Source organism: Rhinatrema bivittatum, chromosome 1, assembly GCF_901001135.1.
Source record: "Rhinatrema bivittatum chromosome 1, aRhiBiv1.1, whole genome shotgun sequence".
NCBI lineage: Eukaryota > Metazoa > Chordata > Amphibia > Gymnophiona > Rhinatrematidae > Rhinatrema > Rhinatrema bivittatum.
The window spans coordinates 181,002,612-181,016,892 of NC_042615.1; the positions used below are offsets into that span (position 1 = coordinate 181,002,612).

General features: G+C 46.1%; 1 protein-coding gene across 2 annotated transcripts in view; it reads right to left on the reverse strand.

The window, feature by feature from the left end:
* The window catches only part of RBPJ (recombination signal binding protein for immunoglobulin kappa J region), a 316,830-nt gene that overhangs the window by 131,024 nt on the left and 171,525 nt on the right, over positions 1–14,281 (reverse strand). For both annotated transcript variants that reach the window (XM_029589784.1, XM_029589790.1), the window contains one exon: positions 1,662–1,827. In XM_029589784.1, the coding sequence (XP_029445644.1) occupies positions 1,662–1,827 (166 nt within the window). The remainder of the gene's footprint in view (positions 1–1,661; positions 1,828–14,281) is intronic.

Below are 14,281 nucleotides of genomic sequence, written 5' to 3' on the forward strand. Positions count from 1 at the left end.
CCATGGACCATAACTGGACACCCCACTAAACTTTGTAATTTGGGAGGGGGGGGGGGGGAGGTTACAGACCAGTGTCAGTTGTCGATCCACTCATTACTTGGCTTTTAAGCACCCCCTTCAATATACTTTGTTTAATAAAATGTTATTTCAACTATTCTCAAACACATCAGCGTCTCTCATGCATTTTAGCTCTCTATCACAACTAAAGCCTAATACACACCCACTTCCATACTTCCCATAAACACACAGCCTCCTCTCTTACACATACACACTCCCAAACATACAGCCTCCTCTCTCATACACACATGTACACTATCAAACGTACAACCTCCTCTATCATACACACAGCCTCCTCTGTCAGACATACACTCACACACAACCTCCTCTCTCATACACACATGCATACTCCCAAACATGCAACCTCCTCTCTCATACACACAGCCTCCTCTGTCAGACATACACTCACACACAACCTCCTCTCTCATACACACATGCATACTCCCAAACATGCAACCTCCTCTCTCATACACACAGCCTCCTCTGTCAGACATACACACACACAACCTCCTCTCTCACACACATGTACACTCCCAAACCCACAACCTCCTCTATCATACACACAGCCTCCTTTCTCATACACACATGCATACTCCCAAACACACAGCCTTCTGTCTCTGACACAGGTGGATCGCTCTCCCTTCATCCCAGCCTTTCATCTGTGTCTCATGTCACCTGAGTCTCCCCTCCTCTGTGCGCTCCTCTCTTGTGCTGCCCTCCTGTCTCTAGTCCCCTCCCTCTACATGTTCATCTTTCTCTCCCTCCTTCTTCCCTCTCCTCCCCAGTGCCTTCTACTTTATCTCCTTTCCTCCTGTGTTCCTGTCTCCTCTATGCCTGTTTCTTCCTTCCCTTCCCCATCTATGTCTTCCTTCCCTCATGCTCCCATTGTACCTCTCTCCCTTTCCCTGTGACCTTCTTTCCTTCCATACCTCCTCTGTCTCTTTCCTCCCTTGCTCTCTATGTGACTATCTTCCTTTCTCTCCCCTTTTCTCTGTATCCCGCTCTGTCTCTCCACTTTCCCTACCCTGTGACTGACTGTTTCTTTCTCCATCTTCCCCTCCTCTGTGACTATCTCAGCTGGCTCGCTGCAGTCCCCTCTCTCAGATATAGGCCCAACACTCTGTGAGGGGGCGGAGACCCAGAGGATATTGCTGCACAGATCTGTGGAGCCACTGGGAAATGAGAGCTGTGCTATGCCCCGCCTCCTCTCTCCATCCCATCACAACACAACACAGGAAAGGAGGCAAGAGGGCGGGGAACATAGCACAGATCTTGGCTCTGTCTTTCCTTGTAACCAGGAAGCTGTGGGAAAGAGGAACCCTTGCAAAAATCGGATTTTCAGTGTCTGACCAGACCCTGTACAGCCCAGCTGAAAACCTGGCTGTCTGGTCCAAAACCGGGCCATTGGCAACCCTAGGTGACAAAAGAAAACAGAACAGCTATTCTGGAGGCAGCAAGCCTGCAGAGAAGGTGGGGAAGAGTCAGAGAACCAGTCCTGAAGTGGATAGGAGATGCCTAGGCTCCTAGGCCTTACAGTGAAGAGCATTGCTCTGTTTTTCCCTATTGTGGCTCTGCAAGAAAATTATACTGCACAGCAGTTTTACCTTTCCTTCTAAGTTCAGCTGCTGCATTTCTTGGTCACTGTTTCCAATACCAATAAATGCACAAGGTTGTGACTCTTGTTCTGAACAACCATCGCGCTCCATTTGTTCTTTCTTTTTCTTCCATCCGCTGCCCATAAGGTATACACAGGGAGGGGGACAAAAAAACCTAAGGAAGAAATAGCACCTTCAATTAAAACCCAAATAATACACACCCACCTCTATGATGTTATGAATGGTATTTTTTGTTAGACCGCTTAGAAATTTTGATTTGCGGTATACAAGTTTTTAAATAATTTCAATATTTGCATTCAAAGAAAATCGCAAGGTATAGGCAACTAAAAAAGCTCAGCAGAGAACTGCAGATACTTATTTAAGCCTATTTCATGTTTTGACCAGATGAAAAATTAGTTTTACTCTATTTTTGTTAATAGTGTAAATTAAGACAGAGAAATGTGTTTAAGAACCTACTGAAGTTAAAATCTCAAGCCTTTCAAGACCCCAACTGAACCTCAATTCAACGACAACCACAATCAGACATTCCTAGAACATTGTAAATAATTGCTCTCTCTGTTAAATTCCTTTAGACTTTCCTCTTCCCAGTTTTGAACTCCCCTGTTTTAATGTAATTTCAGAATTTTCTCTTTTCACTTGTTAGTTTTTTAAATTTATTTATTTATATTTTACATCCCCTGTTAAATGTAAACCAGCATGATGTGATACTTATCTTGAATGCTGGTATAGAAAAGCGCAAAATAAATAAATAAATAAATAAATAAATAAATAAATAAATAAAAGAAACCTGCTGCTTAACTTTAATAAATGATAATTTCCCTGTATTCTATCCCATTCCTCTCAATCTGAGATAAGCAAGTGTTGCTTACCTGTAACAGGTGTTTTCACAGGACAGCAGGATGCTAGTCCTCACATATGGGTGACATCATCAGGATGGAGCCCAATCACGAAAACTTCTGTCAAAGTTTCCAGAACTTTGACTGGCCCCTACTGGGCATGCCCAGCATGGCACTAACCCTGCAGCCAGCAGGGGTCCCCCTTCAGTCTTATTTGATAGCTACAGGCAGTGCCAAGAAACGTTACGAACCCAACACCGCGGGGCGGCGGGCGGGTTTCGTGAGGACTAACATCCTGCTGTCCTGTGAGAACACTTGTTACAGGTAAGCAACACTTGCTTTCTCACAGGACAAGCAGGATGGTAGTCCTCACATATGGGTGAGTACCGAGCTGAGGATGTCCGAACATGCACCAAATGTACCCAACGGCGTGCAACAGGTACAACAACTGGGGTGGAATTTGGTAGAGGGCATCCTGAACCCCACCGGGCAGGCGGAAGGGTGTTGGTACGTCACATTGGAAATAGGTTACGCAGGACAGATTGGCCGAAGATGGAATCTTGCCTTCCGGCTTTGTCCAAGCAATAGTGGGCTGCAAAAGTGTGGCGAGAACTCCAGGTGGCAGCCCTGCAAATGTCATGAAGCGGCACCGATCGTAGGTGTGCTACTGAAGTCGCCATGGCCCTCACAGAGTGTGCTTTAACACGGTCTTGGAAAGGAATGCCTGCTTGCTGACAGCAAAAAGATATGCAGTCCTTCAACCAGGAGGAGAGAGTCTGCTTACCCACAGACTGCCCTAATTTGTTGGGATGGAAAGAGACGAATAACTGAGTGCTCTTCCTGTGGGCAACTGTACGGTCTAGGTAGAACGCTAGAGCCCATTTACAGTCAAGGGTATGCAGAGCCTGTTCCCCTGGGTTGGAGTGGGGCCTGGGAAAGAAGATAGGTAGTATGATGGATTGATTAATGTGAAACTCCGAAACTAACTTAGGCAAAAACTTAGGGTGAGTGCGGTGCACCGCCCGGTCCTGCAGGAGTTTAGTGTAAGGCAGATAGGTAACTCGGGCCTGTAACTCACTAACTCTGCGAGCTGAAGTGATAGCCAAAAGGAAAATCACTTTCCATGTGAGATATTTTAGGTCACAGGAGTGAAGAGGTTCGAACGATGGTTTCATGAGCCGCCCGAGAACCAGATTTACGTCCTCCGGGCCCTTTCTTGGGACCTTAAGGTGGCTTGATATGGAGTAAGCCTTTAAGAAAACGTGTTACGAGGGGTTGTACCGATATAGGGACATCCCCGACACCTTTATGGAAGGCGGCTACCGCACTGACACGCATTCTGATGGAAGAGGTCTTTAGACCTGATTCCGATAAATGCCAGAGATAGTCCAAAAACCTTGGGATTGAACAGGAAAAGGGATCAAGGGATTGCAAAGAACACCATGATGTATACCTTTTCCATTTATAGGAATAAGACTTTCTTGTGGAAGGCTTCCGTGAAGCAATCAGGACACGAGAAACCGAATCTGAAAGGTTAAGTGGTTGAAGGATTAACCTTTCAACATCCATGCCGTCAGGGACAAGGCCTGAAGATTGGGATGGCGTAGACATCCGTCGTTCTGAGTGATCAGAAGCGGGTGCGTTCCCAAGGGAATGTGCCTGCGGATGGAGAGATCCTGGAGTATGGGAAACCACACTTGGCGTGGCCAGTGAGGTGCTATCAGGATCATTGTTCACTTGTCCTGACGGAGCTTCAGGAGAGTTTGAGAGAAGAGGAAGTGGAGGGAATGCATAAAGCAGACCGGCTTGCCCACGAGAGGGAGAATGCATCTCTGGATAAATTAGTGAGTGCTCGCTCCGAATGAGGGAGCAGTAATTGTCCACTTTGTGGTTCTGAGGGGACGCAAAGAGGTCTATTTGGGGATAACCCCATTGCTGGAAGAGAGAGGTCGCTACCGAGGGATTGAGAGACCACTCATGTCCCTCCCTATCCAATTATCTAGTGGACTGTATAGTGTACTGTTCTGCACTGGCTTATTTACAGATTATAGAAGCTTATCAAATACGTGCCATGGCAGCTTCAGTAGCTCACACCTCAAGGTGATGACATTTGAAGAGATGCAACTTGATCATCTGTTCACACTCTCTCATCACATTACTGACTGGACAAATGTTCAAAAAGTGATAGTAGATTTAGGAAAGCAGCTTTGCACAGGCTGTTTACCCAGTGGTCCACTCTCTGCTGGTAGGGCCAGGATTGCTTTTTCAGTAATTACTCCTCACCTTGGGATTCTCCATGAGCCATGGCAAATTTAAGCCTGCTTGTTGACAGAGAAAGCAATTTTGATTATCTCTAAACAAGGTACTCGTATACAACAAGATGAATAAGCCATACTTATTACCTGCTGCCTTCCTGGAGAATCAACCACCTAGCTAAAACAAACTCTGCCAAAGACTGAGTGGCTCACGAGCCAGCATAAGTGGAGGAACTCCCATGCACGCTCAGTAAAAGGTAAATTTTAAGACCCTCATGCGGACATCCATGTGTGCACAGTTCCCAACACACGCACATGGACGCACCAATTTTATAACATGCACACTCCGCCCTCACCCAGACCTCGCCCCCCTGCCTGCTCCTTTTTGCCAAACCAGTTCTTCTGCGCGTATGGCTGCGAGCATTTGAAAATCCCTGCAGCACACGCATGGCTGGCCTTCCCGTTTCAGCACACGCCGGGTTTTTACAATCCGGCCTTAAAGTTTTACTGTATTATGAGATGGGTCCATCCAGCTCTGTTGGATGATGTCACACCCAGTTCACCCTGTTTATGGAGAAGTAAGCAACTTGTTCTTTCTTTAAATCCACTGGTTCCCCCCTGAAATCTCGAAAATGGCCTTTAGCCAACCTTTTATAATTAAACATTTACACTTAAACTGCTTCTTTATTAGAATTAGACATGGAGAAACCCCAGGAATTGCATTACCAAACAAAGGAAAATAGAGATTTTGGACTTGTACATTGGGAAAATGCAGGGACCCATTTCCTTAAAGCAGTAGTGCCTCTTAACACTGTAAAATGAAATTTATAGAGGCCGATGTATTAAGATGCACTGAAGCCACCACAGGTTTTTACGCGCCTTTACGTGCATTTGTATGTGTGTTTTTCCACGTAAAGCCCTATATGGGTATGTAATAACGGTTTTGTTCAAGGGAAAAAAAAGAGCGTATAAGTGTGCTTATAGACTCATGGTTTTTCCTGCATGAGTGCATATTAATGGTATGCAAAGGAGGCGATTATTCACAGGCAGTGCAGGAAGCCGGGCTAGCAAGGAGATTGGGTTATTGCGGGGTTTTTAATGCGGATTTTTAGGGCCTGGGTCAGGGCTGGAGGTAAGTGAAAGCACCAGTGTGGAGACTGATTTTTTTGATGCTTTAGCGGGTCAGTCAAGTGGCGGATGGAACGGGTAGAGAGAAGACAGCTTCTCAGTGAGAAAGAATCACCAATCTGCATTTCATGCTGTCACCGGCAGTCAGAATCCGATTATGAAGGGATTAGATATTGCTCTACCCACCCTCACATCAACTTCTGGGCCACTAATTTATTCACTTTTTTAAAAAGTAAGGCTTTCGCCCCTAAAATCAATTTGCAGGCATTCACATGCCGATCAGTGTCCGCGCAAATGTCTGCACTTTTTACTACATAGGGCCATTAGAGCTTTACTGCTTGCATTATGGCGCTTATGTTTGGTGTGTGCAGATTTTATGCGTATATCTAATTAGCATACACAGCCATTATTATAATCCGTGCTTCAGCTGGTTTTTGCTGCATGCGCCAAAAGAAATCCGCGTGGATTTCAGCGCGGGTCTTATTACATTTCCCCATAATGAGCAGGAGGACAAGCTTAAGTACATGAAAGATGGAAAATCGCCAAACTTATATTTTTTTTTCATACAATTTAACAGTAGGAAAAAAATATATAGTTTTCTCTAAATCAATCCAGAGGCAAGAAAATGGTCAATGATGTCACTTCTTTACTCTATGCCTAAGGCTCTTATCTTCAACATGGTGTTTAGTAACATCCAACTGATGACAGAGCTATTTGGAGAGAAAACAGAGGGAAGGACAAAACTCCAGCCAGCTATCTGCTTGTTTTATCTTCATTTACTTAAAACTACAGTTTTGTTTTCTATTGTTGGGCCTGCTAGACAACAAAAGTCCTAATGGTTGTCTTAATTTTAGGGGTTTTTTCCTCCTACTAATGGTAAATTGCAAGGAATATTGCTGCTTTAAAACATCTTTAAAAATGATTATACCAGATCTTGAGAAAAACAAACTGACTGCTCATGCTTCCTCATTAACAGAAATGAGAAAAAATTAAGTTTTGTTTGTGCAGTTCATTGGTTTGTCAGAATTGTGTACTGAAAATTAGAGAAAAAACTTTGCATCCATGATCAGAGTTATAAATTAGACACTTACTTGTAAATGGTTACTTTATATTACTGGATAATGGAAGCCAATACTTTTCTATTTATACAACTAATTTTATAACTGATTATATTTTGATAGCTTCAATTTCATTTTGTGTGTGCAAGCACATTTTCCTTAAGTGCCCTTTAATAATTCTTAAATCTATAAATTAATTTTCAAGGGCCAAATGAAAATGCTTTAATAAAATCTGCCATACAGTTGTTTTCCTCTAGGTGGTGACATCTGATATAAAATTTACTTGGGAGAAAGAGAGAGAAAGAAATCAGGCAACCGGCAAATTACTACCCTTTTATGATATGCCCACACATTTCAATTATGCATATGGAATTACTTTCATAATTTTAGCCAAAAAAAGCAGTTATTAATTTGATCAAGAAAATCTTGCTGAGAGTTGCGGTCCCAAAGAGGCAATAGACTATGAAATTTATGACAGAGCGCTGGACAATATTTTAATGTATTCTATCACAATACTTACACATACTTTAAAAAAAAAAATTCTCGCACACTTTAAACATTCTTTAACATTTCATTTTGTGCAGGTCTGGTCCTAAATGTAATGTTACAGTTATAGGCATTCAGAGGCTGGGAAGATAAAACAAGCTACTATGCTTTGTCACCTAATTATTTACTATAAACCTTTATGAGATTATTTGAAAATAGGTATAACCTAATAAATTTACCATTTATCATTTAGCTATGATAGAAGGAAGCTTTAAAGAAACAGTTTTTGGGTACTTGTCAGGTTCTTATGGCCTGGATTGCCACTGTTGGAAACAGGATGCTGGGCTTGATGGACCCTTGGTCTGACCCAGTATGGCATGTTCTTGTGTTCTTAGTATAAAAACACATTTTTTATTTTTTTTATTTAACACTTTTCTATACTGACCTTCATGGACAATAACCATATCGGATCGGTTTACATCTAACAGGTGTGCAATGTGGTGGAAATAATCAGTTGATAACACTTTGATTTGCATGTATTTTCAGTACCTGGTTTCCACCTTGTTTCATATAAACCCAATTGATGATTTGGAAATAAGATTAATTGTGCAAAGGAGAAATCTTATCTGCTGCTTTACCAAACCTTAAATCATAAATCTCAAGCGAGAGGCCTCTTTTTTTTTTTCTTTGAAATTGACTCAAGGAGTGCCTTAAAAGCCTCCAATTTAAAAAAAAAAAAGAACTTTTAATTATAATTATCTTCATTCCTGTTTTCAACAGTAGATGTGTTTTGAAATCCACTGGTGGTAAAAGAATGCTGAGAGTTGATTCTGTACTTTTGCATTGTATACCCATCAAGTACATTTTCACTGTTTCCTATAAATAAATTGATCCATAGTACACAGTCAAATTCTTTCCCAGTCACCATTCTTCCATCAGGAAGTTGGTGACAAACATCTTGTTAAGAGCACTAAGAATTTCAAGAAAATAAGCCAAGTCAAAAAAATTATAAATTTGAATAGTATTTTTTTAAATTTCATTGGAAGAAAAAAGCACAGTTACTTACCTGTAACAGGTGTTCTCCTAGGACAGTAAGATGTTAGTCCTCACAGATGGATGATATCATCAGAAAGAGCCCAGCATGGAAAACTTTTGTCAAAGTTTCTAGAAGCTTTGACTGGCACACTGCGCATTCGCAGCATGCCACTAACTGTATGTCCACGAGGTCCCCCTTCAGTCTCGTAACAAGCGAAAAAATAAAACAACAAAACGCAGGATAACCCAATTCCGCAGGACAGCAGGTGTGTTTCCTAAGGACTAACAACCTGCTAGGAGAACACCTGTAACAGGTAAGCAACTGCACTTTCTCCTAGGGCAAGCAGGATGGTAGTCCTCAGAGATGGGTGAATATCAAGCTCCAGGCTACTCCCAGCAACAATGAAGACCAACAGGTCCCGAACAAGATGCCAAGGCACAACAACAATTGTGGCATTGTTGGTCATAAGGAAGACAATTTGGTTCCAAGAAAGGGGCCTGAGGTAGGAAGAGCTGGGTTTAAGCCTGGAAGAGATTGCACAGGACATATTGGCCGAAGGCACTGTCTTGCCAACCATCCCTATCCAAGCAGTAGTGGGCAGTGATCGTGTGCAGGGAACTCCGTGTCGCTGACCGGCAAATTTCGGTGACGGGAACCACCAGCAGGTGGGCTACCAAAGTCACCATGGCCCTCACAGAGAGCTTTGTTTCGGCCTCCAAGCTGAAGGCCCACTTGTGCGTAACAGAAGGCGATGAAATCCACTAGCCAGTTAGATAGAGTCTGCTTGCCCACCGCAACTCCCAATCTATTGTTATTGAAAGAAATAGAGTTGAGTAGATTAGAATGCTCAGCAGGTTACAGGCAAATAGAAAGCCAAAGCCCTCTTGAAATCCCAAGTATGAAGAAGCTATTCTCCTGGATGGGAATGAGGTCTTGGAAAGAAGGTGGGCAAAACAATGGACTGATTGATGTGAAAATCAGTCGCAACCTTAGGCAGGAACTTGGGATGCGTACACAGGACCACACAATCGTGAAAGAATTTTGTGTATGGCGGGTACGTAACTAAGGCCTGAAGCTCACTAACTCTGCGAGCTGAAGTGATTGCCACTAGGAATATGACTTCACGTGAGGAATTTTGGGTCACAGGAGCATAAGGGTTCAAAAGGAGGATGCATTATCCGCACCAGTACGATGTTGAGGTCCTAGGACACAACAGGAGGTCGAAGAAGGGTCCTTAGCTGAAGCAAACCCCCCCATAATGCGACCTACTATAGGTTGAACCGATATGGGTGTGCCAGCGACACCTCGATGGTACACACTAACCGCACTGAGATGAACCCTGACCAAAGTGGTTTTAAGCCCAGACTCAGAAAGGTGCCACAAGTAGTCCAAGAACCTAGGAAGGGGCATGTGAATGGATCTAAGCCATGCCCCTCACACCAGATGGAGAACCTCTTCCATTTCAACCTGTAAGACTCCTGGTGGAAGGCTGTCTGGAAGCCACCAGCACCTGGGAGATGTTTTCTGAGAGGTCCAGGGGCTGAAGGACTAGGTGCTCAACATCCAAGCTGTCAAGGCTAACGCCCAGAGGTTTGGATGGCGCAGGGCGCCCTGATTCTGAGTTATCCAGTCGGGTGAGGTCTCCAGTCTGATGGGAGCCTTGATCAACAGGTCCCGAAGGAGAGGGAACTGGGCCAGTAGGACGCCATAAGGATCATGGTCCCTCGGTCCTGTTGAAGCTTCAGGAGGAGTGGAAGAGGAGGGTATGAGTCCAGGAGACCCGTGCCTCAGTGAAGGTGAAGGTGTCGTAGGCTGGATGGCCGTTCCACGTGAAAAGGGAGCAAAAATTGCTCACCTTGCAGTTGTACGGGGAGGCAAAGAGGTACACATCTGAGGTTCCACACTGGTGGAAAATTTGGGCGCCACATCCGGATTCAGGGACCAGTCGTGCAGCTGAAAAGAGTGGCTTAGGCGGTCTGCCAGCACATTCAGCGGCCCAGGTAGGTACACCACTCGCAGAGACGTCCCCTGCGATAGAGTCCAGGACCAGATCTGTACGGCCTTCTGACAGAGGAGAAAGGACCCCATGCCACCTTGCTTGTTGATATACCACATCGTGACTTGATTGTCCTTCCGAATCAGGACTGCCTTGTGGGTCAACCGGAATGCCCAGAGTGTGTAACGAATCGCCTGAAGCTCTAAGACATTTATCTGACAGAGAGCTTCCTGAGCGGTCTGGTGGCCCTGCATGTGGAGGCTGTCCAAATAGGCTGCCCAGCCCAGAGGAGAGGCATCGGTGGCAAGTACCACATGAGGCGGGGTAGCCTGGAAGGGAATCCCCTGCTCTAGACTGGAGAGATTCTCCCACCAGAAGAGAGATCTTCAATTGTGTTATGGAGACACGGGCCTCGAGGTCCTGGGATGCCTGCTGCCACTGCGATCACAAGGTCCATCGCGCTCTGCGCATGCAAAGGCAGGCTTATTTATTTAACACTTTTTTATACCGGCATTCGTAGGACACATCATGTCGGTTTACAAGTAACTGAGAAAGGAAATTACAATGAACGAGGAAAAGGGCTAACTGGATAATATACAAAAGTACAAGTGAAGAGAGTCAACGAGCAGAGTTACAACTTTTTGCATTCATGTTAGGATTAGATATGCAAGAGAACTTATAAACAATGTTAAGGAGGCATGTGCACTTAAGAACTTAGCATATGAAACTTATTTACAGTATGAAGGAGGCAAGTGCATGTAGGTACAGTTAAATGCTGGTGCAGGGGGGAGTAGAGAGGGAGGGAGTGAGGAGGGAAAAGGAGCAGGGGGAGGGGTAGAGGGAACAGGGGTACATTAGAGCAAGGGTACTAATGGGGTAAAAAGGACAGGCTGCCATGTGGCCCAACAAACGAAGCAGAAGGCAGGCACTTATATTCAGACTGCTGCGCATGAAGGTTGCCAATGAACATAGGGCAAGGGCCCGATCGCGGGGCAAATACGCTTTCGCCAGAGCTGCGTCCAGCCTGGCTCCTATAAAGTCCAGCTGGGGAGATGGGCAGAGGTGAGATTTCAGATAGTTGACAACAAAACTCAGAGATTGCTGCACCTGCATCGTCAGGGCCAAAGCGTCCAGCGCCCCTGCACGGGAATCACTTTTGACCAATCAGTTTGTCCAGGTATGGGAAGACGTGAACCGCATGGTGCTGGAGATGTGCTGCCACCACTGCCAGGCACTTGGTGAAAACGCGAGGGGCTGAAGCCAAACCAAAAGGCCTGTATTGGTAGTGAGCCTTCCCTACCACAAATGAAGTTACTTTCCGTGTTCGGGGAAGATGGCAATGTGGGCATAGGTGTCCTTGAGATCAAGAGAGCAGAGCCAATCTCCTCTTTTGAGGAGGGGAATCAGACTGCCCACAGAAACCATCTTGAACTTTTCTCTTCTGAGGAATTTGTTCAACACCCTGAGATCGAAAATAGGGCGCAAGCCCCCAGTCCTCTTTGGTATGCAGAAGTACCTCGAATAGAATTGGCGGCCCTGCTGATGCTGAAGAATGGGCTCTACCACTTCTGCCGTGAGAAGGGCAAATAGCTCTGTCCGAACCCCTGGAGCTAGCATGGGGCGTGCGTGTCCGAGAGGCAGGGGGTAATATTTCCACTGCAGATAAAAAGACTTCCCGGAACTTGGTCTGGAAGATTTCCTGACAGAGGATGGAGAGTCAGAAGCACCAGCAGAGAGTTGCTGAAGGGTTTCGTGGTGATCCTTCAACTGAGCTACCGCATCTCTGACCTTATCCCCAAAAAGGTTTTCACCTATACATGGGAAGTCAGCCAACTTCTCCTGCACCTCTGGTCGTAAGTCATAAGCACAGAGCCAAGCCATTCTATGGGTGCTGATGCCCAAAGTGGCTATCCTACCCGCTGTTTCAAAAACATTGTAGGTGGACCACCTCGTGTTTCCCAGCTTCAAGACCCTGCCGTACAATGGCGGAGAACGATTCCTGCTGCTGTTGTAGCAGTCGTTCTGCTAGATCCTTAACCTGTTTCCACAGGTTTTGGTTGTACTGGGTCATGTACAACTGGTAGGAAGAGACACGGAATAAGCATAGCGCCCTGAAAAACCTTCCTAGCCAAAGCATCCAAATCCCTCTGTTCCTTCTCCGGAGGGGCAGAGGCATGGATGAGGAGCGCTTGGCTTTTTTTTGAAAGCAGACTCCACTACCAGAGACTGGTGAGGGAAATGTCATCTTTCAAAACCCAAGGCCTGCAGTAGTAGGTAGTTGGCGTCCACCTTCCTATTCACTGGAGCAAAGGATATCGGGTGTTCCCACATCCAAAGGAGAAAATCCTTAAAGATGTCATGAATGGGAACAGCCACTATCTCTTTAGGAGCATCGACAAACTGGAGGACCTCCAACATTTTATGTCGTGGATCCTCTTCCGTGAGAATCTGAAAAGGGATAGCGTTAGCCATGGTCCTGACAAAACCCACAAAGGAAAAGTCCTCCGGAGGAGGTTGATGCCTTTCCTCCAGTGGCAAAGGCTCAGACAGGGATTCGTCAGATCTCAGAGGAAGACTATGAAGAATCATCCCCCCACAGATCATAAAGACCTTCTTCCTTGCTGAGGACATCGTGGGACCTTCGCAGGTGAGGCCTGTGAAAATCTCTGGCCCTGGGCTCCGACGGTCTCGAGGGTACTGAGGGAATCGACGGTCCCAGCGGCAACAGGGGTACTGGAGGCTAGAGGGTCTGGGCAAAGGCTCAGGGAACCAAGGCTTGGGGGCTGTGGCATCAGATGCACCTTCCTCCTCAGAGGACCCAATGATGGGGATAACTCCCGAAGGGGGCATTGGTGGCCACTGGGGAACCAAAGGTCCCTTGAGCACCAGCTGTCGGGAGGGTGCCACATAGGTTGTCCAGTCGCTCGAGTAGGGGCATCAAGATCGATGGCGTGGGCTCCGGCAACGGTATGTGGGCCAGTGGCAGGGGCGGCTCAATACTCTGGAGGACTCTGAGCACCTCACTCTGCACCCAGTCCAAATCCTCCTGAAAGTACGGTAAAGACAGGACTAAGGGAGGAGGACGAGCATCACCAGTGCCTCCAAAGGGTTGCTTCAGTGGCGATATGGGAACTGCCAGAACCACACTTGAACCGGAGCCGTGCGCAGACGATGACCAGGGCTATGCTTCTGGGATCTCCCATGGTGCTCGGCCCAGTCTTTCCCCAGCACGGAGGAGGCTGAGGATCCAGACATTCTTGAAAGCAGTGAGACCATGGAGGGAGGGTCACAGTCTCCTCAGTCCCTGGATGATGCCGCCATGGGTGTAGAGAGGGTTAGTGTATCAAGCAGTTTCCCTCAACTCCCAGGTGTCAAAGACTCTGACGCGGGCGTGGACGAAGCAGACTTTTTGGAACCAAAACGTTTCTCCATTTTATTGAGCCAAGCATGATAGCCCTTGGGGGTCATCTGATCACACAGCTGACACCCTCGGACGTAGTGGGATTCCCCCAGTCATTGCATGCAAACCTAATGCAGATCAGTGATGGACATGGTCCGCGGGCACTGGGGGCACAGACAAAAGCCAGATGACACCATGAAAAATAGCTGGTGCACGGTCGATGACCGGGACCCACCGAGAAGTGGGACGCTGGGAACAGACAGCGAAGAAAGCAAAATTGCTTACCTTGTAATAGGTGTTATCCCAGGACTGCAGGATGTAGTCCTCACATATGGGTGACGTCACTGACTGAGCCCTATTGCGGGAAAACTTTCTGTCAAAGTTTCTAGAAACTTTTGATTGGCCCTGTGAGG